Source organism: Anas acuta, chromosome 17 (genome assembly GCF_963932015.1).
Source record: "Anas acuta chromosome 17, bAnaAcu1.1, whole genome shotgun sequence".
In the NCBI taxonomy this organism is placed as follows: domain Eukaryota; kingdom Metazoa; phylum Chordata; class Aves; order Anseriformes; family Anatidae; genus Anas; species Anas acuta.
The window spans coordinates 7211842-7239340 of record NC_088995.1 but is presented as its reverse complement, the minus strand read 5'-3'; the positions used below and the strand labels follow the sequence as shown (position 1 = coordinate 7239340).

Below are 27499 nucleotides of genomic sequence, written 5' to 3'. Positions count from 1 at the left end.
TCTGTTCTATAAAAAGTCATGTGGCGCTGATGAAAATTACAGGCCCTTGGAAGCAGCATGAAATACAAATCCAGGCGGTGTCACCATCCCGTTACCACCAGCCGCATCGCTTTGGCTTCAGCAATTGCAGCTGGAGCTGAAGTGCAGGGCTCTCTGCTCCCTACCAGCGCTCTGCTCTGCCCGTTAGCGTGCCGGCACCAACGTGACCCCCAGCAGCGGCCTGGCCAAGGACATCCCCAAGGAGGTGACAGCCACCGAGGGGAAAGGGGCACCTTGGTGAGGGGTTGAGGGATGCTCAGGCTGGGCTCAGCTCCCCCATGGCTAAAAGAGGGGACAAGGAGCAGCCTTAGAGCAGTGGGGTCACCCCGGTGGGACACGGGGTGTCAGACGCAGAGGGGTGCTTGTGGTGGGGTGCGGGAGTGTCCCTGAGCATCCCTGGCCAAACCATCCCAATGTGCTGGGCCCGGCCCTATTGAACGCCGCAGGGGCTTCGCTCAGAGCCTAACTGAAAGAAATCAGAGCACGGTGAAGGGAGCTGAGGCCAAATCGATAGCGGAGCAGCGGGGAGGGCAAGCGGGACGCCGGCTTCGCTGCCTCTCCACCATGAACGGCACGGTGAGCCCCGGCCCCTGCTCCTCATGCGACAAACAGGGACGTGGAGGAAGGCAAAGACGACGCAGGCAGCTGAAAATAAAGGTGTCTGGTGGGAAACCAACAGCCTCAGCGGGGCAGCTTGAGCGAAGCCCTATCTCCCCTCCTGCACCCTGCACGCCAGAGGTCTTTAGCTGTGAAATCTCTCATAATGCAAAAATATTTCTTTCGCTGGGCAGTAGCCGGTTCTTCACCCTCACAGCTGAAATCCCAGCCTCCTGCCCCAGTCCTCTCCTGTCGCACCCAAAGTGCCATGTTCAAGCACACCCAGGCAAAACCAAAAATCCCCAAAATCCCAAAGCCAAAAACCCCAAACTGCAGCCCCAGCGCTGCCCGGCTGTGCCAGGGCGATGCTCTGCTGGCATTCGGTGTTGGCCAAAAGCCATTTTCTCATCGTGACCCTTGGGTTCCTGACCACTTCCAGCCACTCGCACATGCAGACGAGGTGTGCACTGGCTGAGCCCCCGTTCCTAATCCTTGGGATTTGGGATCAAGCATCCCAGTGGCGTCTGCAAACCCTATCTGCACGCTGGGCCTTCCTCTGGCCCCGGGAACAAAGAGGGAAGGGGGCAGCGAGCAGAGCAGAGCAATCCCAAAGGAGCAGCACCCTGCTGAGCACCTCGTCCTGCTGCCCACCCAAGCACACTGGGAGCGCACTGGGAGCGCACTGGGAGTGCACTGGGAGCGCACTGGGAGAGCCCCCAGAGCCCGGCCAGCTGCAGCCACCTGGTCTTGTTTCATTAATGGAGAGACATCAATTAAACACGGAGCGTTAAACGAGTCATCAGTGAAGCAATTAGCCCCAACCACAGGCTGGGGGCTCAGGGACCCGGCTCAGCCTCGAAACGCCTGGCTGAGCGCCTCCTGCCCCAAAAGAGGCATATTTCAGCCCAATTCCACCATCCTGCTGTAGGACGGCATCCCGCGAGCATCCAGCCAGCTACAGGGCTGCCTCCCTGCAAAAGGCCAAGAGCGGCACAGGGTCCCCAGCACGTTCCCCCGGCTCCTTTCCCCCTTCCAGCCGAGTTCGTTCCCACTTTTAGTTTTTTTTTTAAGCCCTCCCTGCAGTCCCCGCTGCAATAGCAGGGAAGGCGCTCCCGTTGCTTGCACAAAAAAATAAAAAAAATTGCTATTTTTACACTCCCGGCTCCCTCAGCTGCCGGAGGAGCCAGCCCCGAGCCTCCTGCAGCAGGGGGGCTGCGTGGCCCCGCTGAGCGGGCACCAAACCCAGCGCCCGCCCCAACCCCTCCTGGGCTGCTCGGGGCCTGGCGGAGATGAAGAGGTTTCGGTGGCAGCAGGAAGAAAAGGTGGAAATAAAGAGAAAAGGGAAGGGCGGTCATGCACGAAATGATTTCATTTCGCTGACGCGGGGAGCGCGTTTGATAAGTTCATATTAGAGAAAAACCTAAAGAAAGCCCAAAGAAAGGCCCGGCTGCAAGACAGGAGGTGGGGGGGGTGAAGGCAGTGCTGGGTCCCACAGCCCCACATTTTTATTTTTATTACCCAGACCTCAAGGGAGGGAGGCGATCTCCCTGCAGGGTACGGGTTTTATGAGCCCCCTTTTCCAAGCTGTTCCCAAAGGAGAGCCCAAGTCCTTTTTTTGGGCACCTCTCTCATTGCCAGGAGGGGAGCAGGAACACGAGGGGTGTTTTCCCCAGGGCTTTTGGGGGCCCTGCATCATTTTTAACCTCGGCTTCATCCTCCAGAGCCCTGCGAGACCCCTGGAGGTGCAGGGGCAGCCTTGGGGGGACGTTTGGCGGCCGCCAGAGCCCAGCAAATGCTCTCTGATGAACTTTTCCCCATTGGAAACAGGCCCAGCAGAGGCAGGTGGATGGGGCTGTGCAGAAGGAGGAGGAGGAGGAGGAGGAGGAGGAAGGCACCGTGGGTCCCCCGAGCATCCCCGGCTCTGTCCTCGCCGCCTTCACCCCGGGCTCCCCCCAGCAGCCCCCGAGCTGCCTAATTAGCGCCGCCGCCGCCGTCCAGCTGGAGCTGGAGGGCAGGGGCAGACAAAGCCTCCCTATTGACAGCACCCCCGAGGACTGGGGGGGGGCTTTTCTTCTCTCCCCCCCCCTCCCCTCCACTTCTCCACTTTTCTTTTCAAGCCCCGCTCCCCCCGTTGGGCCGGGGCCACGGGCTCATTAGCGCTGCGGCTCGTTGGGAGCAGATGGCAGCCAGGCCCGGCCGCCTCTCCCCGCGGAGCAGATGCCCGGCGGACAAGGGGGGGATTAGCAGAGCCGGGGGGGCCGCAAGCTGGGTCCGTGTCCCCCCCACACCTCCCCAAGCAGCACGCCCTGGTGCTGATGCTCGGGGACCCAGCGGTGCCAAAACGCTGCGGGTTGGGATGGGAGACAGCAGGTGCCCCGTCCCCTCCCCAAAATCACCGGTGATGGCAAACCAGGTGGCAAAACTGTGCCCCACCCCCCCCCAAAACGCAGTGACCCCCCCTCCCTGCCTGCCACGCGCAGCACGTCCCGGGGGACTGGGGGTTAAAGCGCAAATCCCCGCGCTGCCCTGGTGTGACCCAGTTCGGCCATCTGGCAGGCACGGACACAGCCTCATCCCCCCATGTGTCCCCCCCCAACGCCGTTACCTGCCCCAGGGTGAAGTCCCCGGGGGTGACCGGGGGGTGACAGCGGGCAGGTGACAGCCCCGGGCCCCTCGGTGCCCCCCTCTGCAAAGCCGAGCGTTTGCCGGCCGCGCTGCAGCAGCTGCGGGCTGCTCGCCGGGTAATTAGGCTCCGGCACCGAAATAACGAGCAGCCACCCGCAGCCTTCTTGCAAAAATGAAAAAAATAAATTAAAAAAGAGTCGGACGAGAAGAAAGTGAAGACGGGAAGCGACCGCCTTGATTTTTCCCCTTCCGTGCCACGAAGCGCTCGGGAACCCCTTGGCTTGGCAGGAGCCCCCCCCCCGGGTAAGTGGGCAGCCCCCGGCCAGGATTAATGTATTCTTTTGTTCCAGGGATGAAACGTGGTTTTAGCAGGGCTTTAACCCGCTGAACCTCCCCGGGAGCTTGATGGGAATTAAGATGGAAGGGGATTTATCTCCGGGAGCCGTGCTGAGGGATGGGGCAGCGCCACGCTCCGTTTTTTGGGGGGCTCGCGGGGAGCCCACAGGGCACGGAGCCTCCCAGGGGGGCTGTGGGGCCAGCTGGAAGGAGGAAAATCCCCTTCTGCGAGAGGAAAAGCCCTGCTGCCCCACGGCTGGCAAGTGTGGGAGCAAACAGAGAGCCAGCTGGTCACCGCAGCGCCTCGCTGGGCTACCTGGCCTCCCCATCTGCCCCCGGTGCCACTCGGCTTTAGGGGATTTGCTCCTAAATTAGCCCGGCGTGCTCTCGGGGCCACGAGGCCGATGGGATCGGTGTTGCCGTGAAGCCTTAGGGAAAACCAGAGCGGGCTTTCGGAGGGGTGCAGAGCAGGCGCCCAGCTCCGAGCTTTTCCCAGCTCCCAGCGCCGGTTCCCAGCTTCCCAACCCGAGCAGCCCCAGGAGGCAGAAGCCTGGTTCAGTCCCTTGGGAAAACAACACCAAGAGGACGGCTTTTAACACCATCGAGGCAGCCAACAAGACAAATTCGGGTGCTCCCAAGCCGGGAAGACGCTGTCGTGAAGAAGCCGCGCGGGTCCTGGCGCATCCGATGGCCCTGCTGGGTACCGGCTGGGCACCGCTGCCCCTCTTGCCTTTTTCTGCAGGTTTTTGCCCCAACCGCACGCCTGGCAAGGCAGGGGCTGAGCACAGGGGTGGCCACAGCCCCTGGGCTACGAGTCCTGGGGGTGTCATTGTCCCCTCACCCCGTCCCTAGTGGCTGCCCCCCCGAGGTCACCTTCCCATGGGGTCCGGGTGCCGCAGGGACCAAGCCAGTGGGACGCACGCCCTGGGGGCTGCACGGTGGGGCTGGGGACGCCCCCACTTTGTGCCTGGTGACCCCCTCCAGCTTCCTCCTTTCACCCCACAGCCCAGCGAGAGCTTTCCAGCCCCTGCTCGGAGGCAGCCAAAGTTTCCCGTGCGTGCATCAGCCCGGGGAGGGATCCCCCAGCCCTGCGCGCGGGGGTCCCTTGGGTCCCCAACCCCTAAGTGAGCCCCTCGGGGGTGGCAGAAGGAGGGGAACCAGCAGGGATTTGGGGCAGAGCCCGGTGGTGGTGCTGAGCCTTGGGGGGGGGTTCCCCGAGCCCTTACCTGGGCAGCGGCTTGCGGGCGGTGATGCTGGCCACGATGATGCTCTCGGGGCGCGGCGTGGCCACGGCTTTGAAGGTTCCTCGCCAGAACTTCTCGAAGAGCTGCTTCTCGCCCTGCTGCACGCTGGCCATGGCCCCGGCACGGCTCGGCACGGCTCGGCACGGCTCCGCTCCGCCGCTCTCCGCGGTGCTGATCGCTGTTACATCCCTCCCGGCCCCGCACGGCTCAGGTTGGGGTGCCCGGGGCTGCTGCGGCTCGGGGTTAGCCCGGTTCGGCGCGGCTGGCGGGGGGCGTGTGGGGCCGAGCCGCTCCCGGCTCCCGTTTTGTGGCTGCGAGGCGGGGAATGGGGCCGGGCCCCGCCGCCGTCCCCTCCCCGGTGCCGCCTCCCGCAGCTGCTCCGCCGGGAGCAGCCCCGGACCCAGAGCATCTCCCGGGCTGCAGCATCCTGGATCCGGAGCATCCCTGAACCAGGAGCATCCCTGGACCAGGAGCATCCCTGGATCCGGAGCATCCCTGGACCGGGAGCCCCAACCTGGTCACCACCCAAGTACATCTCCCGTTTTATCACCCAAATGGGCCCCGTGGTGACCAGCCCGGGGCTCCCGGTCCAGGGGTGCTCCCCAGGAGCATCTCCTCTCTGGCTGGGTTCAGCCTCTGGTTTTGCCCTCTCCCAGCTGCTCACTGAAAAAAAAATATAGGCACCAGCTCGGATCACCAAGAGGAAAAGAAGCAAAAAGCCACGGAGAGCTTTCTGTATTTGGTCCACACGGGGATCTGCACAGGGAAGGGATTTGGGAAACAAACTCTTCTTTTCCTCCCCCTCTATCCTCTCCCATTTAACGGCGAGGTGGAGGGGCAGGGCTGGGCTTTGCTGCTTCTCAGCCCCAGCTCTGGGGCAGCAGCAGGGAGGGAAACCCAAAGCAGCTCCAAAACCAAGGGCTCAGCACCTGGGGCAGGATCCAACCCCTCCTCGCCACCGGGGCATCTGGGCTGGGGCAAGTGCAGCGGTGTGATCCCCCCAGCTTCTTGCACCGAGCCCAATAAAGCTGTTTCTGGGAGAAAATGCTTCTCGGAGCCGGTGCTTGGGAGCACAAGTGAGAGGCGGTGACCTTGGGTGGCGGAGGCGCTCGCTATTGTGCCTCGGCTCGCCGCGTGCTGCTTTATGTAAGCAGCTGGGGATGGCAGAGCCAGGAACAATAGGCAGCAGGAGCTGAGGAAGGAGGGAAAACCACAGCAAACTTGATCACCTCCTTGCGATGGATGCAAAATTAGCAGGAGGTAGCCGGGCGTTGCCTGTCTGACATCCTCCAGCCCCGCTGCTTTTTGCTTTCTGTACCCAGAGCCCAGGGCTGCGGCCCTGCACGGAGAGCAGCAAGCCTAAAACCCTAAAACCTCGGCAGCAGCGGAGTCGGGCAGAGGTCCAGCAGGGCTTTGTAAAACACAGCCAGCTCCACCTGGAAAGCCCGAGGGGTTCGGACAGCATCTGCACGGGCAGAGAGCTGACCTTGGCCCATGGGGACGGCTTCACCCCCAGCTGGTGCCCTGTGGGGCTTCTCGGGTGCTGCCGGTGGGGATGCCGGAGCACAGGGGGAAGGATCCCAGCCTGGTGCCAGCTCCCCCCCCATAAATGCAGCTCGTTACCCCAACACCCAGCCCAGCACCAGCTCCCAGCTCTGCAGGATGAGTGCAGCCACCGCCAGCTGCAGCCGAGGCCCCACGGCACCACGCAAGGCTTCCAGCCCGCCTGGCCCTTCTCTCCTCTAATCCCCAGGCCACCTGGCCCCAAACGAGCCCGGCTGTCCCCTGTTGTCCCCTAAAGCCCAGCCCACACCTGGAGCTGCTCCGAACGCCCCCGACCTGGCTGCTGAATGGGAGGAATAACAAATGTTTGTGCTATTAAATCAGCAGCGCGGGTGGCGCGTGAGCAGGGGGGAGGCAGCGATCGCTACGAGGTGAAACCTCTCCTGGCGTACCTCGCGGGGACATCGGCAGCCAATTAAGCAATTGGCTCCCTTAACGGAGGCTCCGAGGAACGCGCCTCCCCGCCGTACAGCAACAGCGCTGCAATAAATCGCCTCCTAAATAAACAGCCGGGGAAAGTGGCGCAAGACGCCCGCAAAAAGCACGGCGGCAACAACACTGGGTGGCACCGGCGCAGCTGCCAGCCCCATGCCATCCCCCAGTGATGCTTAGTCCCCCTTTTTCCTCCCCCAAACCCAAAGGGTTAACCTCCCCAGGTTTAGATCTGGGGTGAGCAGCAGCAGAAGCTGCCCCCGCTGCGGGTGAAGCCTGCCCAGGGCCCTCGACAGGAGCAAGCAGTGGGGTGGCTCCGTGCGTGCTGAGAGGTGCCCCCAGGGACGGGAAGCAGAAAATGTGTTTACCCAGGATTACATTTTAATCTCTTCCCCCCTTCTAGAGAGAGAAGAGAGCTGGATTTGGCCTGGAGCCGGACAAAGATTTTTCTATAAACGTTGAATTTTCCCTTGGGTCTGGATTATTTGCTTGGTGCACGACGTGCCACAGAACCCCGGTGGGTGCTGAGCACCTGCTGCTCTGTGCCCATGGTGCTTGGGGTCCCTGAATCCCCAGGGAACAGACCCAGGCCTGTCCCCATGTCCCCATGTCCCCATGGCCAGGACAGTGCTGGTGGAGTGACCCCACTGGCACCATCCTGGCACCGGGACCCACACCTCCATGCCCCATTGCCCCCATGGCAAAGACGCTTCAGTGACACGAGGCCAGAGGAAGAAACAGAGCTTGGTCTTGCACAAAACCTCCCCATTTCCATCTCCACTTCATCCCCCAGCCAAGCAGGCTTCCTGCAAATGCAGAAAATCAATAATTACCTTTGGAAGTATTCATTAGATCTCGAGAGTCAATAAACAAAAGCTGCAAGCGCCCTCGACTCATTACGCTTCAGAAGCACCTACCAATTATTCCCTCCACTAACCCAGCCCCAGTCGGCAGGGGGGGGATTTTGGCCCCGTGCTGAGGCTGCAGCACTTCATGGGGTCTATCCCTCATACGCCAGCGTTCATCTTTCCCTTTGGAAACCTCCATTTTATGGAAAGTTTTCCCCCCTTGAGAGTCCCCAGGCAGAGCCGCACACACCGCCAGGTCCCTCTGCTGTCCCCACAGCTGGGGACAGCCAAGGATGAGGCTCTGGGGGAGAGGGAGAACAGGGAAGGGAGAAAAAGCCCTCTTTCCTTGAAATAGGAGGGCTGCCCAGCAAACGTGGGGAGGTGGAAATTTCAGCAGCAATTTTGGCAGCTGGCAGCACCCAGCCTTCAGCACCGGGACGGCACCAGCAGTACCCAGGGCTTGGAGACGGGGTGGTGGTGCTGGGACCTGCCCTTCCATCCCATCCCGTCCCATCCCATCCCTCCTTCCCCTGGGGACATCAGCCAAGATTTGGGGCAGGTTTTCTCCCGGTGCCTGTCCGAGACAATTCCCATCCAGGCTGGGACAGGAAAGCGCCCGTGGCCCACGCAGGACAGGATGAAGCCGCTCCTGGCTCCCGCTGCGGCTCCTTTGACTGCGGCCTTGTGCACTGCAGGGGGGGGACAGGCACCCCCGCCCCGCTAATGTAGCAATTAGACATGTTCAGATTAATCAGATAATTAAGCAGAAATGCGCTAATTGAATAAACAGGAGAGCTGAATGCCAATGACATGGGGAGAAAAGGAGGATGGGGACAGGAGGCGTGGGGACGTGTCCCCGGCTCACAGGCGGCTGAGCCAAGGGGCTGGGGGGGTCCCCAGGGCTGGGGGGTGCTGGAGATGAGCTCAGAGCAGCAGGGATGGAGTCAGGCACCAGTGAGGACGGGCCAGCCCCTGGAAGGCAGCGGTGCCCACTTCAGACCAGGAGCAGCCCGTTTATGCTGCTGCTTTTCCTTCCCTTTCTTCCCCGGCGGTGTTTCGGCACCGCTGTGCCCGTGCCGGCATCGTGCAACGCTTGGCAGGAGCGCAGCCTCTGCCATGAGAGCTTCAATTGCTGAGAACAACTGGAGAATTTGGGGCATGGACACTTCCCATTAAGACGCGCTAATGAAATGTGAAAATGTTTTGCTGTGCCGTAATTTTAAATATTTTTGAATGCAGCTGCGGCGCTGTTCGACGAGGGCTAATTTGGACGTCAATTAAACCAGGCTAAATTATGGCCGAGTACGCCGTGGGAGCCAACGCGGCAGGGGACGTGTCCAGGAGCCCCAAATCTTGCTGACCCTGCCCTCTCCTTACAAGCTGGACCAAGAGCCCCATCTCACCTCACCTCTGTGGTCGAGCCCTGCCAGCTGCCAGAAGCACGGGGGACATTGGGCAAGAAGTGACAAGGACAGGGACGGCCACCCTGGGGAACAAAGCCACAAGCTCCTGGTGTTTGTCCTCACCTGCTTGGGGCGCTCGGGTTTTTAAAAGCTCCCAGCAGTGCCTCTGTGTCCAACCACGCCGGGGCTGCTGGGGCTCAGCACTGGGTCGTGGTGGCGGTGACACCGCCCCGTCCTCGCTGGGCAGCCCCCGGGTTGCTCCCACAACGCGTTTATTGATGGGAGTGAAAGAACAAAGCCAAGGGGGCTACGTGGGGAGCAGGAGCACGGGGCGCAGGCTCTTCACTCTCAGATTTTTTTTTTAATGGAATAAAAAGGAGATTATTGGCTACAATTAATTGTTCACACTCTAGAGAAGATGAAAGTGCGGGGAGTAAACAGATGCCGGTCACGATTGGGTGCTCATTAAGGCAGGAGCAGGATTCATTTCATACGCGTGATTAACTCCTGGCCACTGATGATTTACACGGCAGATGATCAAAAGAGAATTAATTATGCCCCAAACGGGGCTGTGCCAACCCGGCCGGGCCGGCGCTGCCGACGGCAGAGCCCGCAACCCCCGACATCCCCTGCAAACAGCAACTGAGCAGAAAATCCAGACGTGTCCTTCCCTCAGGACGGCTTTTGAGTGGCTCGGTGGACATCACCCGCTCGCACTGATGCTCCTCACCAAGGGGTTTAAGCCCGAGGGTGACCCGCTGCTCTTCTGGGGCTGGGTTTGGTGGCTGTGAGTGCAGGGGAGCTGCAGGCAATGCCACAGAGCACGGCGTGGGTGTCCTCTGCCCAGCTTCCTGCCCCTCGTTAGCAGTAATTAACCCAGGGAAGGCTTCTCTCCGCTCGACACCTTTCCTTTCCTCGGTGACTGATGGAGTCCCTCGCCGTTACACATCCACGCGGTAATTAAAGGAAGGGACTCCGCACCCTGAGCCTGATTTATTCTTTAATACAGCCCCCTTTTGATCTCGTCTCTCTCTCTTAATTTAATTACGAGCTGGGAATCAGTGTCCCTCCACCACCAGAGCCGCTCTGCTTTGCTTGGGTTCCTCCATCCCCAAAACCTGGCAACTGGCACTTTCCAGGAGCTCCGTTAAGCACCCGCCCTGCTCCCACTTCATGAGAAGGGAAAAATCTCCCCTCGGTTCCAGCATTTAGTCAATAAGGGAGGGAGGGCAGGTTTGTTTGCAGCAGGTGGGATGCTCGCTTCCCTCCCAAACCCCAAATTACCACGGAGCTCCTCCACCCCTGGCAGACCCCGGGCTGAGCACTGCACAGCATCAGAGCGAGCACCGCGGTGCAGTAACTCCTTCCCAAGCAGCCTGGGCAACAGCAGGCGTTTTAAGGAAAAAATGAAAGAAAATAAAATAAAAGGGCATTTTGTGTTTAAAACCCCTCCACGGCTTTTATTTGCGAGCTCCCCAGAGGGGGCCATGCCCCAGAGGTGCCCGCAGAGCCCAGCCACAGGCATGGGCACCTGCCTGGTCCCCCCCGAGCGCAGCCGAGCCCCCAGCTCTGCTAACGAAGTGGTGCTGATTAGCGCCTGGTATTTTTAAAATCTTAATCTTAACTCCTGCAGGAGTCACCTTCAGCTCCGCCAGGCGGCCCCTCCCCGAGGAGGCGACGGGGAGATGAATTGATTGCCTGGAGCTGATTAGCAATTAGGCCTGGCACGCTCCAGCTGTAAATACTGTCACCGCGGCTGGGGACGAGGCAAGGCGGGGTGCGGGGGGGGCCCGGGGTGCTGCGGTATTAGAAGCCGGAGGGGGCAGACCCCAAAATAACACTTCCCAAAGATTTTGGCAGCCACCACCGCTCCGTCCCCTGAGATCGCCGCGTGCTCCTGCCCAGCCAGCTGGCTGCGTGCGGGTGCCCGTGAGTTGTGTCTTTAATATGGTGCGGGAATATTTACCCCATAAATTCTTAAAAGCAGATTTACAAACCCTAACAGCATTACAGGCTGGTAGTGCAGCTACGAGATCCCCTCCCCATGGGGCTGCCAGCAGTGTGGAGCTGTCCAGGGGCTGGGGCTGGTGTCACCCCCCCCAGCCCTGACCTGCTCCATCCCAAGGGACAGCGAGGTCCCCAGGGTGGCAGGATCCCACCCCGATAGGGCCCAGGCAGCACCCGAGGATCCAACCCAGCTCAGCTCCAGCAGGACCAGTAACAGACTCCCACACGATGCCGCTGTCAGCTCTGTGGCTGGTGCCTTCAGCGTTGCTGGCTATTTACACAGCTCTGAACCATTACAGCTGCAAAGCAGCTCTGTGACACAAGCCCCCGGTCCCAGGCACTTGAAAAGAAATGAGAAAGAAATTGAATTGTACTCGAAGGCAACTTCTGGGGAGATAACACCAAGGCTCCCTGCTCAGGTGCGGTGGTAGCGAGAGAGATGAGCTTCACCTCCCTGCACGGCCCCGGCAGTGATGGACGATGCCACAACCGGAGCACCACAAACCCGGGCAGCTTAAAAAGGGAACGTGCCGAGGGCCAGCAGGCTGCGTGCTTGGGGTTACCACTGCTGGGGACGGGCTGCTGAGATTTAACAGCTGGTCGCTGGTTAAAGAGGCTGGGGCTGCCTCTCAGCCCACGCTCTCCAGGTCCAAGCTGCTCCTGGCTGATGGTGCTCGCTTCAGGATGACCAGAATTTGGGGAAACGAGATGTCGGAGCTGTTGCTCAGTGCTGTGATGAGGGTGTAGTCGAACAAGATAGGTAAGGTGAAAATACTTGCAAGGGAAGAAAAGGGGAGGCTCTGGCTCGCTCGGCCAGGCTGCTAGCCCTGACTGGTACTGGGGTGGGCCCAGTACCCACCAGCAGCTGGTCATGTCGGGCTGCAAAAGCTCCAGAAAGGCCAGGGAGGGCTCAGCTGCCCGGGGAGGGCAACGTAATGCTCTTCACAGTCCCTCTTTTGGTGACTAGACCAGAAATCGTCTGCTTGATCTTCAACCGGCAGCCCAAAGCCTTTACATCAGTCTCAAGATTAATTAGCAGCTGAATAATAATCCCGGATAAGTCTCATCAAGGCGTAAGAACCTTCCCTGCTGCCTTGGGCGTCAAGGGGGCGGACCACAGCCTGGTGCCAGGACCCCCGGCCTGGCCCCATTTTGGGGGGTAGGCTGCTGTTTGCTCTTGGCACAAGCAGCCGGGTGCTGTCACCCATGGCAGGGGCTCCCCAGAGGCAGAGGACAGGCTAGGGGTGGTGCAGAGCTGCTGGGGGCTCAGGACTCTGTAGCAGAAGGCTAGAGGACGACAGCCCGGTAGCTCCGTCCGCGTGCGGGTGACATTCCTTTACCTCCAGCCCCCCTTTCCCCGGGCACCTCCTCTCCTCAAAAACAGCAGCAAGAAAAAATAAATAATCAGCCGCAGCGAGCCAGCTGCAGCAGAACATTTATTTCATCGAATGCACCATTTATTTTCAATTATCAGCGAACCTCCCCCCTCCTCTGCTCCCTCCCTCCCCGCGCGCTCGGCGGATCGCTGGGACAAAGTTTGCAGAGTTGCAAAACGGCGGCAGAGGAGAGGGCAACCCCGCCAGAGGCGAGGCAGAGAGGGGCACACATGCTGGGGTGGTGCAGGGAGAAGGACAGAAGGGTCAGACAGAGCGGGGAGAGGCGCCCTGCCTCTTGGCTTACCTCGGCCCCGGGTACTGAAGAGGTGCGGTGGCAGCGGAGCAGAGGCGACCATGGGGAGGCTGTAGGGAAGAGGCACAGACGAGGGCCAGAGCGGCACTGTAGGCATCTTATCCTTCTATAAGCTCTTCCAGGCTCGCAGCCCCAGCCTTCTCTCCCTTGTCCTCTCCTCCTGGGGCCGGAGGCTGACCTCAAGCTGTCCTCACCTCCCCGGGGACACAGCCACGGCGACCTCAGGTTCACAGGAGACGTCCAGACCTGGTGCGAGATGTGGTTTCTGAGCTGGTGAGCAAAAAAACCATCCCACCCAAAGTCCCCACGTGGCCTGCGGGCCTCCAAGCATTGGAGCTGTGTCGTGACACCCCCTGCTGCCCCCGGCACCCTTGTCCCGCTGGGTGCAGGCAGGGGTCGAGGTGCGGCACTCGCTGGCTCTGCCTTACGCTCGCGCTCCAAAAGCCGCCTTATTCCCAGGTTGCTCTCAGTCAGAGCCATTTAAAGATCTCTGACATATCATGAAGGATCCTCTAATGGGGTTCAGCAGACTAAGATTTATATCAAAAAGCCCCAATTTATTGAATTAATGCTGCAGAGCGAAACCATGGCTGCTTAACAACTGGAGTATCAGTATTTTACAGCAACATAACTAATAAGGCCATTAATACAAACTGGGCTCCCTCCTGACATTTATATCACTGTAAATCTCTCTCAGCTCCAGAATTATTTATGCCATCCCAGGCACTCGAGGAGCGCTGTCGTCCTTTATCAGGCTGAAAGATTTAAGCCACGAGATGATGCTAACTGTAATAAAAAAGGAGCGTGAGAGGAGCGGGGACAGCGTTGGCAGGGCAGCAATGGGGCCGGGACCCTGACCCAAGGACAGCGGGTGCAGATGTGAGCCTAGCCCTTGCTTTTGGGGAACAGCTCCCCGTTTCCAGCAGCAATGGGGCCAGAGGCACCTGCAGCCCCAGGCCTCGAGATCAAACCCATGGGACACAAATATTGACATATTTATGTATCTGGCTGCAGTTTCCCACGTGCACCAGGTTTGCCCTGAGCAAAGAAAACTTTGAAAGAGAAAGAAACGAAGCTGCACAGGGCGAGGAAGGTTTCAAAAGCCAAGAAGCAGCCCCAGCCCTGGCCAAACAGCAAGGGAAACCATAAATAGGAAGGAGGACGGGGTGGGGGCGGTGGGAGAGGAGAGGAGCCTGACAGACCTCGGTGAGTACTAATTATTTCTGGCATTATCTGCACAGACAGATAAGGTTTTCATTAATAAATGTGAAGAGGAACGAGGAGGGGGAGGTGAAGAGGAGTGTGGGGAGGGGACAGAGAAGCAGTAACAGCTGAGTGCCGGGCGAGATCTGCAAATTAGCCACAACCAGCACCAAAATGCAGTCAGGTACAGGGAGCAATCAGGGGCCCGGCCGGCTGCAGTGGCAGCACGGGGGGACACGGGGGACAGTAATTAGCTGCCAAGCCTGTCCCCACTCACCTCTGCTTCGCAGGCTGCCTCGTAATTCCCGACACGTTGGAAATGGAATCATCAGTAAGCTCTCATACGCGGGGCCTTATTAAACCCGCTATCTGTGCTTATTTAATTGGAAGGAGATAAAGCCAGGCCAGCCCGGGGAGCAGGGCTGGGGCAATGCAGCATCTCGCTGCAGCCTTGCTTTGCAACCCAAACGCGCAGGCACACGTGCGTGAGCAGGGCGACAGGGGTTGCAGGGATGCCAGAGCCATGAATTCGGACTTTTATCCCCGGGCAGGCCGTGACAGCACGGAGATGCAGGGGAAAAGGAAAGCCTGGCTCCCCCACGCTCCCTCGGTTTGCAGGCAGCGCGTACCTGGGCTGGATGGGGCTGGAGCTCCATGGGGTGGTTTCGTGTAGCGGGGTTTGCAGCTGAGGTCGAGGAGCTGTGGCAATTAGCAGAAGCTGCCCGCTCCTCTCTTGGCCTTGGTTCCCACGGCAACGGGGCGTTTTGGCACATTTCTCCACGCACAACCTCACGGCAAGGGTCAGCACGGGAGAGGAAGATGCTTGGTCCAGCTGAAAGAGAATATTGGGGCAAGTCATTAAAACCCAGACCAACAAGAACGTCTCTCCCCCAAAAAATCATCTCAGCCATCCCCAAACCAACCTCTCCAGGGTGCATGTGCCAGGGTCATGGCTCAGCAGCCACCCTCAGCTCACGAGCGATGCTTCCATCAGCCCCTCTGCTCTCCCTGGGGAGCTGCTGCTCCCTTCCATTGCTGTTGAGAGGAGACAGCGTCCTCCCTGCTGGGCAGCCCTCTTCCCACAGCCCCTCCTTTCCAAGAAGCCAGGGCTCCAGGGGCTCTGGAGAACTTTATTCACAGAGCAGGGGAGAGGGAGAATTGCTTTTCTCGGTTTTATCAGAGCCAAGACTTCATAGGGCTCTCCTTAAACCACGGCATTACAAAGGAAGCGAGAGCCTGCATAGGTGAAAGGACAATTTTTCTGGAGGCAGGGCAAGCTGCCGTCACTGCAAGCACTTAATCAGGAGTCAAAGTGCTAGACCAAGGAGTTTTGCCTGCAGAGATTTACCAGACACAACCACAAGCTGCTTACTTCAAACAGCTGAGCAGGAATTGTTTCTTTCTGCTGGAAGCTAGGAGCAAGCCCGTGCCCACATCTAGCAGCTGAAAGGCAGCAGAGCCGCTGCATCTCCTTGTGCCACTCTGAGCAGAGATGGTACAGGCTCAGGGACGGGGGCAGTTTCTGCCCTGGGAAGGGAAGATGCTCTTAAAGAGCAGATTTAGATCCCCTCCTCACAACAGACAGCGCTCCCTGCCCTCCAAAGCAGGGCTCCAAAGCCCGCTGAGCAGCACGTGGGTGAGCAGACCCCATGAGGCAGTGCAGGAGAAAGTCGAGGAGAACAGGACAAACATGAGCCCCATTTCAGCAGGCAGAACTTGCCCTACAGCCTACCCAAAGCAGGCTTCGGCCACAGCAATGGTGCTGGTGGACATGGGGCTGATCCCCAACCAGGGACCAATGGTCCTCTGCTAACTAGCCAGGCCTGCAGGAGGCTTCCAGACATCCACCAGCTCTGTAGAGCCAGAAGAACAGCGAGGATTTCAGCCAGAGACCTCTGTTTAACTGGAGAGAAGGCTGAGACCAAGTTTCTTCTCTTTGAAATTTAAGATGAAAACTCCCCGTGTCACCAGCAGCTTTTCTGAGGCAAGTTAGCAAAGTCTGTCTGCAGGCAGGAATCTCCTAAAAGGAGCAATTACGACCAGGACCAGCAGAGAGGCTTTGATCAGTTAAAAGAGACATTTTTCCTGAGACAACAGTTCAGGAAGAAGAAGCAGGAGCTGTCTCACAGAAGGCACCCCGACCAGCACAGTTCCCCTCCCTGGTGCTCTGCACTACAAAGCCCAGGGCCACGGGAGAGGCAGAGGCACGGAGGAGGCGAAGCACACGCTGTGCTGGGTGAGCGCCGTGCACAGGACCCGTTTGGGAGGAACACAGCACCCACAGCACCCACCTGGCCAGAGGTGGGCACACGGAGCTGCCATCCGACCCACGGCTAGGTGGGAGGGCTGAAAATCCTCTTTGCTTCCTGACGCCGTGAGGGTTTGGTTGGGAATCTCCCCTCGCTGGCACGGGGACAGCAGCGGGTGTCACGGGGTGAGCTGGGTGCCAAGAAGGGGCATCGGTAGTTCGGGATCCAAGGAAACGGCCCGAGATCCTGCCAAGAGAAGGACACATTGATTGCTTTAGTACAGCTGCAAACATTAAGCTTGCAAGCCAAGCCTGCGTTCAAGAAATCTCTAACGTTTAAGGAGCTAAAAACCCAGCGTATGACTGATGGCAAGCTGAGAGCTTCTCTTCATCAAGCTGCCTGAGGTGGCAGGTATTCCCCAGTGCCCCCAAAGCATTTGGGATGCAGCTCAGCCCGTGTCCTAGGTGGGAAGGGCTGCAACGATTCATCTGATGCCTCTCCTCTGCCCCGTTCCTCCTCCTTTGTCCTTACCGTGCTGGCAGCAGTCAGGGTCAGCTCTGCAATCCCCATTTAGTGCTGCGGGGAGTTCCTGGTGTCTCCTTTTGTGAGTCTTTTCCCTCACTGAAGCAGAGGGAAGGTTTCTTCGTTTCCTTCCAGGTGCACTGCTTCTGCAGCACTTCTTACCGACAGCAAGCCCTGTGCCCCAAGCCCAGGGAGACCTAAATGCTGCAGTCACACAGCACCGTCCCCAGTGTGGAGCAGAAGGGACAGCTCCAGCCACCCACCCAAGCCCAGCAGAGCAGCCCTTGAGCCAAGTTCAGCCCCAAGTCAAGACTAAAAACCCTTCCAGTTTCACCTCATTGGGAAAAAGGGTTGGGAGGCCAAGCTCCACGCCAGCTCCTCTGACCTCAGAGGAGGGCAAGCGAACTCCAGGCTAATTAATGAAGAATTGCAGCGCTCGAAGGCTTTGGCACCATCATCTGTTGCTGCAGTTCAAGTCCATTAAGCACGGCCTTGCTCTGCAGCATGGCCTCCGCTTTGCTGTGCAGAGCTCTCCAGCACACCTGGCAGCTCGGGGACACACAGCCACCCGGGGCGGTGGTGGCCCTGGAGGGGCCAAGAGGAGACTCCGCAGGGAACGGGGTGGGAGGATCCCATCCCTCTCCTTTTAGGATCTTTCTCCTACCTCTCGCTCAGCTTTTCAGTGACACAGGACCTCCTTTCTCCAGGTACTGGTGGTAAAAGCAGTGACGTGCCCTGCTTGGCTCTAATCAGCTGCAAAATCACCGAATGTTCTTCAGCTGTGCTTTTATTTTATTTTTTTTTTAAATATCAAAACTGGAACTGAGCTGGAAGCAAGCAAAATCCACCACGGCTAATTATTTGATCTTAATTGTCAAAAAAAAAAATAGACGGATTGATGAAAGGAGTTGGTAAGCAGAACGATAACATGAGTGTCCTCGAAGGCAAGCGCAGTAACAGGATCCAAAAGCAAGACTTTTGGTAATCCTTGGGCTGTTAATTATCTAAACACCAGTCCCTTGGAGCTGCCTGAGCGAGGATTAATTAGGTTGTGAAATAATAGCTAAATTGATACTGGGAAGGAGTTTGGGTTCCAAAATAATGGCTGAAGATTAGCCAGCCGGTTTCCCCATTTCTCTTTGCGATGCTCAGAAGGACATTTGTCTCTGCTGCTTTTTCAGAAAGGGGCCATTAATCAAACCAGCAGACGGCCCTTCCCAGATCTGTGATGTTGCACAAAGACAAAAGGAAGGAGGAGGAGGAAACAAATCACCTACAAGCGTTAGGAAAAAGAAATCCCAAAACCCAGTGATTAGCAGCTACGGAGACCGTCTCCCCACAGGGGCTGGATCCATTCAACCAGAGCAACTCTCCTGGAGATGAAGAATATCTCCTGTGAAAGGCAGGTACCTACAGGAAAGGGATTTGACTGTCTCTAAAACAAATTACTTGCACTAATCCCAGACACCAGGATTTGTGTCTCCTGATTCAGCCAAGTTTGATGTCCACCTTGTCACCACCTGCCAAAGCTTTCCCCATGAGCGGGCCGCATGGCCATAAGGCTTTGTGGGGTCGACCCCTCTCACCTGGCTGCACATCTCACAGGAGGTGGAGGAACATCTCCCATCAGCATCTTTGACACTGCCACACGTGGCTGAAGCCACCTGGCCAGCTCAGGAGGTGCCAGAAGCACAGTGCATGGAGGCACCCACGCATCCTACTGCGTCTCCTCCAAACAGCCCCACGATGCTCCCCACCTCCCCGGGGGATGGCATTTGCAGCCCAAGAGGAGGCACGGAGCCTTTTCTCCTGGCCCCTTCCCCTCTCCCAAGCTCCCTGCCACCACACATTTATGGAGCACTCTGGGCAATCAGCCTGGCATTGCAGCAAAGTGAAAGAGCAGCCGGCTGAAGGCTGCGGCATTAATCACACCAGCCTCTCACTCACGGAGCCTGTTGTCTTGCAAGAGCGTCTGCTCCATAAAATATGCACAGCTGACACGCATGAAACCCCTCGCAGCATTTATTGATGTACATTACCTTGGCTTTTACAGCATAATAAATAACAGGGGAGAGGCAGACACCCGTCCCCTGATCAGTCTGCGCTGCGCTGCCCACCCTCGGTGGCATCTCAGACCGAGGTGTGCAGAGAACATCTCCCCCGCCAGCAACACGTGTCCGAGCCCCAGGAAGGTCGTGCTCCCAGGCAGGGAGGCCAAGATCGTGTTTCCTTTCCTTTACAGGGGCCTTTAATAAACAGGCACCACCAGCCAGTGAGAAAAGCGTCCTTGCAAGCTGCTTGTTACCTCTGGCACCAAACAGCTACGGGCAGACAAGGGGCAGCGCTGGCTCCGAGCAGGGAGTTCTCAGTTCTTGGGCAGTGAGGATGGGAATCACGTTGGTCTGGTAGGAAAATCCCCTCCAGCATCTGCCAGAGCCACAGTGCAAAGCGCAGACCTTCCCCACGAACATCCAGCAGCCCCACTGCGGGCACACAGCCCCGCTCTGCCCCCGGAGCAGACTGCTGGCAGGCAGATCTGCTCTGGGTTTACACCGCTTCTCAGACCTCGGTGGCTCCATGCGCTGCAGAAGAGGCTTAAGCAGAGCTCGGAGGAGAGATCCCATCGGATAAGAGCGAGCAGACAACAGTCCCGTACCAGAGGGAAGGCACTGCACCTCCGGGAGGCTTGGTTTATCATCACAGGTCTCAGACAGCACAGAGTACCTACCGCAGTGTCAGGCAGCGAGCAGCAAACATCTCATTAGTTACAGCAGGGCTCCTGCTGCTCTGCCAGCCTGGGCTGAACCAGCTCGGAAAGGGGAACAAAATTCCCCTCCTGGAAGCAGATCAAAGGCAGAGCAGGGCGAGGGGAGGAGGAACTCACCTTGTGGCTGCCGGTCCAGCAGCATCCTCAGCTCCTGGAGCACGTAGGCTTCGGGCTGCCTAACCTTGTGGTCTCACTCCGCTGCAATGCCTTCGATAGATTAATCACTCATGCCGTGGGCAAGAAAAGTCAAGTGGATATCGTCTCCTCGGCCATTACTCTGATTTTTCATCCTCTGCTTGCTGTGAACAAAACAGAAATGACAGTCAGAGTGGCAGCTCACCAGCCCTATGCAGGATGCAGCACACGGTGTCCCCGCACCATCATCCAAACCAGGGCACGGAGCGCCCGCTGCTCGCTTCGCCCTTCACTGTCCAGCAAGCCACTGATTTATCTCCAGGGGCCAGTTATTTATCTCCACCCTCAGCTGGGGAAGAGAAGACACTTCTATAGGCAAGTCTGGGGGGCCTCCACCAGAAACAGAAGTGAGGGGAGCACCAGGGCCCAAGGGAAGAGCTATTTTTTGGGGACCATTACAGAGCTTTGGGCTCACAGCACCCACACTGCCTCCACCCTGCAAGGTATCACAGCCCCCGAGAAGGGACTCGGTGTGCTGAAGCGATGGGAGCGGCTCCAGCTCCTGTGCAAGAAGCTGGGGGCAGCTCCACTTGGATCACACTATTTTCAGCAGGGGCTCTTCTCTTTGACCCTCTGAATTCCCCCTGCCCAACCCTTTGCTGTCTGCAGGCACCAACACCAGCCGGCCTGGGCTTTGCAGCCCAGCTAGCACCACACACGGCTCTCTTTTCCAGATTCCCTTTTAGCTGTTTGCTAGCCCCAGGGGGAGGAGGTAGTTTTTTCATCCCTTTTTACAAGGTGATTAAATGCTGCATTTGTAAAACACTTCATTCTGGGAAACAAATTATGTAAAAACACACTCAGTGGGACCTAACACGAACTGATACCATCAGCTAGCAACAGGGGCTCCGCTTCCAGCATTTGCTTTCCAGAGGCAGCCGTGGATAAGCTGCTGACCTGCTGCAGCCCAGGACAGGGTCCCACCAGGCACAGAGCTCTGATCCTGCCCTGTCACAGTCTCCTGGTGACCTCGAAGCCTGCAGGTCCCATGGAAAGAGCCAGCTGGCTGCAGGCACCTACCTCCCAGGTCACGTCCGTGCTGGGTGAGCTCTGGTCAGCTCGCATGCCGAGCAGCGCAGCGCAGGGACGGGCCAGCCTGGGCAAGGCTTGGGCATGGCGCAGGGCAGCTATGGAAAGTCTGGATCTCCTGCTGCTGCTTATTTTAGCACTCACAAGGGGTTTTCAGAGCTCTCCTGCTGCTGCTAGCTCTGCTGTGGCACTCCAGGCACGGAGAGCTGGAAGAAGAGCAGCTGGATGGGGTTTCACTCCTCTCCAAGCAGCTCCAGGGGATGCAATACCTGCCCCCAGCCCAGCAACTACAGCAAGAAACAAACCAAACTGGACCCAGCTTTCCTCATCTCAGATTGGAAACGACGCCGCTTCCCTGAGGACATGCCACTTGTCAGGGCAGGTGGCTGCAGCAGAGGAGAAAGGAGCTCTTCTTCTGGACAGGCTCAAGGATGCTCCAGGGGAAAGCACCGCGGGCAGGTAACGTGCTGGATTAGAAGAGAAACCAGCCTTAGAGCCTGCCTCGGGTGTATTGCTGATGAAAAAGGAAGAAGAGCGAAATCAAGATTTCCTGCCCCCAATTTGCTGACTCAGTAATGACTCAAGTGACTAAATTTAGCTAGTGAAGAGCTCAGCAGCAGGGTGAGCGCCTGCTGGCCTTTCCTTAACCTTATTATGAGACCTTTCAAGTAACCCCTTCCCCGGCTCAGAAGGGATTCTGCTCACGCTCCAAGGGGATTATAAACCACCTCTGAAAGCTGGGAGAGAGACGTGTGTACGTCCACAGGTACACACACGGCTTCCTGGTGGCGACGCAAGACCTGGGAGCGGAGAGGCAGCACTGGAGTGCATCTCGCTTGTGGAGTCGTCATGGCAACAGGCAATTTTTAAAAGCAATTAGGTGTGGGTTCATCTGCATGGCTCAGAGGATCGCAGAGAGCCCTGCCTCTCCTCCCTGCAGCTGCTGCGTGCAGCCAGCGGGGTCTGGGGGCTCGGGGCTCCGCCGGTTCAGGCAGATGGGGTGGTTCTGGCTGAACGTCCGTGGGCAGAGCCACGAGGGCTTTGGGAGCCAGCCCTGTGCTGGTGTGAGCTCAGGCTGGCTGATGGAGGGGGAGATGCCCCGCAGGAAAACAGCCCAGACCCAGGTCTGCGTCTGCAGCTGGGGCACGACGAGGCAGAGCTGAAGACTTCCTGACCGGAGGGAAGTATAAATTTCTGACAGCAGCGATACCATCAACACAGCCTGACCTGGCTGCAAGATAAGCTGCCCCCGTGTTTTAATAAGGCCCGTTCCTGCAAGGTCAATCATTACCTAACCTCCCATAAAACCTTCATTGACCATTCTCCAAGACGGGAGAGCAGCTCAGTGCCTGCACTGCCCGGCAGCTCCGGGTTCAGCGTGTGGGACCCGCAGAGCTCCTCTCCTCCACAGCCCCGGGGCAGGAGGCGAGGGAACCTGCTGTTGTGGTTTAACCCATTTTTAGGAGGAAAATTAACTCTATTCCAGCTGAAACCAGGCCATCTGCCTGCCCCGAGCCGCCCACGCCTCCCGAAGGCTTCTGACTCGACCCTCGGCTGCTGCAGGAGTGGGAACAGATTGGTGCACGTTCACCTCCACGTGGGCACGGCGTCAGCCCTTCTCCAGATAACACCACTCACTCTGCTTCTCCCATTCCAATCGCACTGCAAGGGCTTTTTTCTCTTTTCTTTTCTGAAACTCAGTCCCTCCTCCTCACTGCTAGAAATCCCTCTGAAGTTTCTCTTCACATCTTTTCACTCCCCTTCGCGATTTCGACATCTCCCAGGCTCTGTAGTGGATGAGCTGCTGTTCCAGCTCCCCACCCCACTTACATTTTCTGCTTATTTTTCTACATTGTCTGCTCCCAGTGGCCACTCTGGCCACCAGCAGCTTTTTGGCCATTTGATGAAACAATCCTCACTCCAGCATCTGTGTGCGAGTGTTGGTTCATGGCTGCTCCAGCCCCTGCCTGAGCCCAGCGCCAGCACTCGTGCATCTTTGCACCAAAGAGCTTCCCGGAGGCCCTGAAAGCTGCAGAAGCATGGACGGCCTGGTGTTCGTGCCCTGTTTTAACATCTATCTCCCCCTTTTTATTTATGAACTAGAAATGGAGCTTTAGCTTCTACCAGAGCAAAGCCAGAGAGCAAAGAGGTGCCGCAGGGAACCCGCGCGTGGGGCTCTCATCACGCCAGCAGCATGAGTCAGCCACACCACAGCCTCCCCCTGCAGCAAGGAGCTGCAAGGATGAGCACCAGCGTGAGGAGAGGGGAGAGGAAAAGGGAAGCTTGTGCAGAAACAGCACACGGCATCCGCTCCACGCGGGCGGCTGGGTGGGAAGCCAGCTTCCCTCTCTGTTCTTTCTGCTTTACAACTTGCCTGCAGGGCTGGAGAAGGCTGAGTTGCTGCTGCTTTCTCCCAGGCTGGTTCGCTTTCAGGGTGAGAGGGGTGGGTAACGTACATCTGCAGAGGGGAGATAAGGTAATCAGGTACCTCGACTGCCTGGGATCTTATTAAAGAAGGGCTGGCTGGCGAGATCCTATCTCTGCACAGAAATATCTGCAACTTTATCCTCAACTGTAACGTGAACCAAAACAAATTGGATGACCAGCACGGCCACTTTGGGCTCTCCTGCATGGCACGGTGGGCAGGGAGCGGAGGGGAGGCCACCCCAGCACAGCCTGGGCCCTGGCAGAGCAGGCGGGTAGGAGGCAGCACAGCTGAGACAGCAACACGGCAGGATGCTGCTGCAGCAGGAGGAAGCGAGGGTGTAAATGCAGGAGTGAAGGAGACCTTGTGAAGGACAAGGGAAGGGCCCGGATTCAGGCTCGTATGCCCAAGGGCACCACAAAGGGTGTGCAGCCCAAGGGAGCACTTGAGAAAGCAGCTGGCTTTAATGTGTCTCACGGGAACGCCTCTCTCTTAGGGACCCCAAATTACAGCGCGTCCCCAGGGCTGCCCAGCAAGCCCACACGCTGACGGAGGAACATGCAGCAGCAATCTGATGGCTAACAGAAGCAGCAGGGCCCATTCCTGCTGCTCGGGACACCAGGAGTGCTGCGAGGAGCCAGAGCAGGGCTCGAAGCTACAGAGCTGGGTTTCAAACCCTCTGATCCCACGTTCATTCAGGGGCACGGGGACAGGGGCAGCTCTTGGAAAGCCACCACCTCCCCACTTCTCCCCAGCTGCAGCCCCAGCTCCTCCCAAGCAGGTTTGAGCCCAGCAGGCAGCGCTGGAGCAGCCCACCCAACCATTTTTCCACCCTAGGCTGACCCCTGGGGACAGCACAGTCGGTTTTTGCCAGGTTCATCACTCACCTCCCACCTCCCTGCTGCAGCAGAGGGAACCAGGCACCACACAGGGGTTGGCCACCAGCCTGCTCTGCAGGAGCAGATGAAAGGCTCCTTTGTTCCTCCACCTGGAGCACACAGCCAGCCTGGTTCTCGTGCATCTGCGGGAGCCAAGGCCATTGGGAGCAGGCTGTCTTGCTGCAGCTGGGCTGCAGTTGATAGGGGGACCTCTGACCGCTCTTTACAGCGTTTGCAGGGGACTGCGTGCAGCTTCCCTCCTTGCTCTCCAGCAGAGCTCTCCACCCATGCTGGCAACCTGGGAAGTGAACACAAAGACAGATGTTCATGGGAGGGGTGAACCTACCTGTGCTGATGGTTTTGGCTTTAAAAAAACACTGAATGTCCTCCAAGGAGGAGGGACCTGGTGCCGTGCCTGCTAAACCAGGCACAGCAGCAGCATGCCCCCACCGAAGCCAGGGACAACATGCATGCAACCAAAGCTCAGATCTCCATCTCCTTTCGTTGTGCTCAGAAAGTGTTCTAACTGCTCCTGCCACCAACACCTTGCCACAATAATGCAAACTATGTCAAAGCAGGAGGTGAAAGAAAGCTGCTGTCAGCTCCTCTCCACCCTCTGAACACCCCAGTCAGCTGCACACAGTGCTGGAGGGATCGCAGCCTGCCAAGAGGGGCACAAAACCATCCACGGGACATGCAGAGATCTAGGAAAATGTTGTGCATCAAAGCAGGCAGCAAAGTACACCGTCAGCTGGCGTTTAGCAGGGGCTGATGTCTCTGCTCCCCCATGGAGGGTAACGGCCCAGACACTGCCAGGGCGACTCCCAGATACCAAAGACAAGTTGACCTGGGGAAGAAGTCCCGCAGCCTGAGATGATAATTTGTGTTTTTCGAGGAGGGATTAGCCAGGGCAAGAGCCTCACTTCAAGCAACCCTGCTGTTCTGGGCTCCACGCGTCCTCGCTCAGAGTTAGTTCAGGCATTTCTGCATCCTACAGCAGCAGAGACAAGGAAGGCCCTTCGGGTGAAACAGAGACTGGAAAATCTTCAAAGACGATGCAGAGAGGACGTTCCTGCCTATTACCTGCAACTGGAGATATGCTACCTGACTTATCCAGGGCAAATACAGCTTGTCAGGAGCAATACACTCACTGGACTGCTGGATGGCTCGGTCCGTGCCGACAGTGGCGGTGTAGGAGAGGTAATCAAAATGCTGCTGCGGAACCAACGCGTAGCAGCTCCACACGAGCCCTCTGAAGCCGATGGGAAAAGGAAGGAGGCAAGAAGTGCTGACAAGCCAGCTCCGTCTGTAGCAAGCAAGAACAAGGACTGACATGCAGCTTAACCAACGTATTAGTTAACACCATGAAGGAACAAAAGAAGTTACAGGGGTGAAGGAAGAAAGCTGCTTCCCCTATAAACACCCAGAATGTGATGCTCTTGGACTTCATATCACCAAATACATGACTGGGGGCGCGCCCTCTGCACTCAGACCATTTTGTCAAAAGGAGTGAGAGCAGCATTTAGATCATGATGTCTAAATGTCATGAGAAGAGGCATAGCAAAGGGCCAGGGCTACTTCCTGGTGGGCCAGGTCAGGCTCTCCCCGTAACGCTGGGCAGGCCAGCAAGCTGCAGGCACTTCTCAGCTCTGAGCAGTTCTGGGATTCCCTGGACAGATCCCAAGGCAAGCACCAGTGACCCAGCTAATTACTTGTAGGGAATTACTCTGCAAATGCTGGCTCATAATAAATGATTGTGCTCCGTAAAACCCTTTCTGAACCAGCTGTATCACACAGGTGTCCTCAGGAGTAAAAGTGCTCAGCAAAAGCAGCATGAACTTGGCACGAGAGGTGAAAGCAAGACCCAAGCTGGCAACACTGGCTTTAAGATGACGAGGAAACATCCAAACAGGAGCTGCACAGGACCACCACCCCATGGCGAGTCCCGAGCTCTGAAATGGCTTTGTCAGGAGATTTGGTATCGTGTGGGTTGGTTTCCCTCTGGTCAATGGGAAAGCAACACGCAGGAAATTCCTATTTCAGTGAATTCGGAGAAGGAGGATCTCACATCCCGTCCCTCTGCCTTCCTGGAGCGGTGTTCTCTCCTCTTGGGTTAGCACATATCACAGACCCCAACCTCTGCGGGCAGATGGCTCTCTGCCCTTCATAGCAGCAGGCTAATAGGAAAGCAGTAGGGGCCAGATGCTCCTGCCCTCCCACACTGAGCACGAGCAGCAGCAGCATTTGCTCACATCGGCACCGAGAGCCACCGAAGGCAGCAGGAAGCAACGGTGCCAGCGCTGACGTTGAGCCAGCGATGCTCAGAGCCCTCCGAGAGCTCTCGGAGAGGATGTTATCCACTGACCTGCTGCACCAGACAGCCTCTGCCGCTTCGGGGCTGCTTGCAGAAAGCTGGAGGCCTCCCAAGCACCAGCTACACCTCGCGCCTGGCTGCTGTGGCTTCCTGACATGGTCAGACTGCGGAAAGCACCCAGGCAGGGCAGCCCAGGGCTCAGCCCGGGGGGCAGCAGGAGCTGTCCTCTTGGATTTCACCACCCCCACAGCTCGCTCCACTCCAGCAGCAGGCACAGGGAGAGGAGCTCCACGTTTATTCCTGCACAGAGACAGCTCTAAACTCATTGCAAGCCGCTGTCGGATGCTGTTTAAGGCCCACAGCTGTCCCCGTGCCCCAGTTCGTGCCCCGGGAGCAGAGCAGGGACATTCGGCCACTGAGGGATTACAGCAGGCAGGGGGTGGCAGGAGAACGTGGCCCTGGCTGGGTAATGAATTTTGCATTGTGCTGCATTAACCCAGACTAAATTACCTTTTATGCTGCTATGCCTTGGCTAATAGAATAACACAAACCAGCAAGCAGCAAAAGATAACTTCGTCCTTCTGATCGCTGTCAAGGGAAAACAGACCCTTTATTCTCAGCCCGTGCTGCCAGTGCGAGGGCAGGTTTCTAGATCCTCCAGGTGCCCCTGGAAGGAAGCTAAGAGTTAAAGCTGGCACCGTCTCACTAGGTGGAAAGGAACAGCAAGCGCTCCTAATTGAGCTCCTAGCTGGTTAAGGAAACACAAGTCTATTTAAAGGAGGCAGAGCCTTTTTAATCTTCCCTCTCTGAAAGGGAAAAAAGCCTGCATAAATATATCTAACCAGAATTAGAGCTCTTAACCCCTAGAGAAAGCCCTGTTTGTCTCCTTCAGCCCATTGTCCAGCATGGCAAGGGCTGCTTCTCTGCAAAAGGCAACGTTAGCTAATTGCTATTTGAAGTCTTCCCTCCTACAGAGCGGAGCAGCAGCAGCCCAGCAGCCCCTGCTCCCCTCCCATGACAGCTCTCTGCAGCACATGCTTCCCACTCGGGCAGCAAGTGATCAGCAGCACGGGGCTGGATCCTGCTCTCTGAGGCAAGCCACAACTGAGACCCGAGAATTTGGAGGCAGGGGGC

The 27499-nt window shown here is 57.8% G+C and overlaps 1 protein-coding gene across 1 annotated transcript in view; it reads right to left on the bottom strand.

Moving 5' to 3' along the window:
- Positions 1-27499, bottom strand: part of SRRM4 (serine/arginine repetitive matrix 4) — a 66727-nt gene that overhangs the window by 31380 nt on the left and 7848 nt on the right. The window contains exons 6-11 of the mRNA XM_068653794.1: positions 24061-24349; positions 23119-23206; positions 19642-19819; positions 16278-16481; positions 14616-14818; positions 4824-13029 (exon numbers count right to left, since the gene is read on the bottom strand). Coding sequence (XP_068509895.1) covers positions 4824-5317 — 494 coding nt within the window. The 5' untranslated portion in view covers positions 5318-13029; positions 14616-14818; positions 16278-16481; ... (1 more) ...; positions 23119-23206; positions 24061-24349. The remainder of the gene's footprint in view (positions 1-4823; positions 13030-14615; positions 14819-16277; positions 16482-19641; positions 19820-23118; positions 23207-24060; positions 24350-27499) is intronic.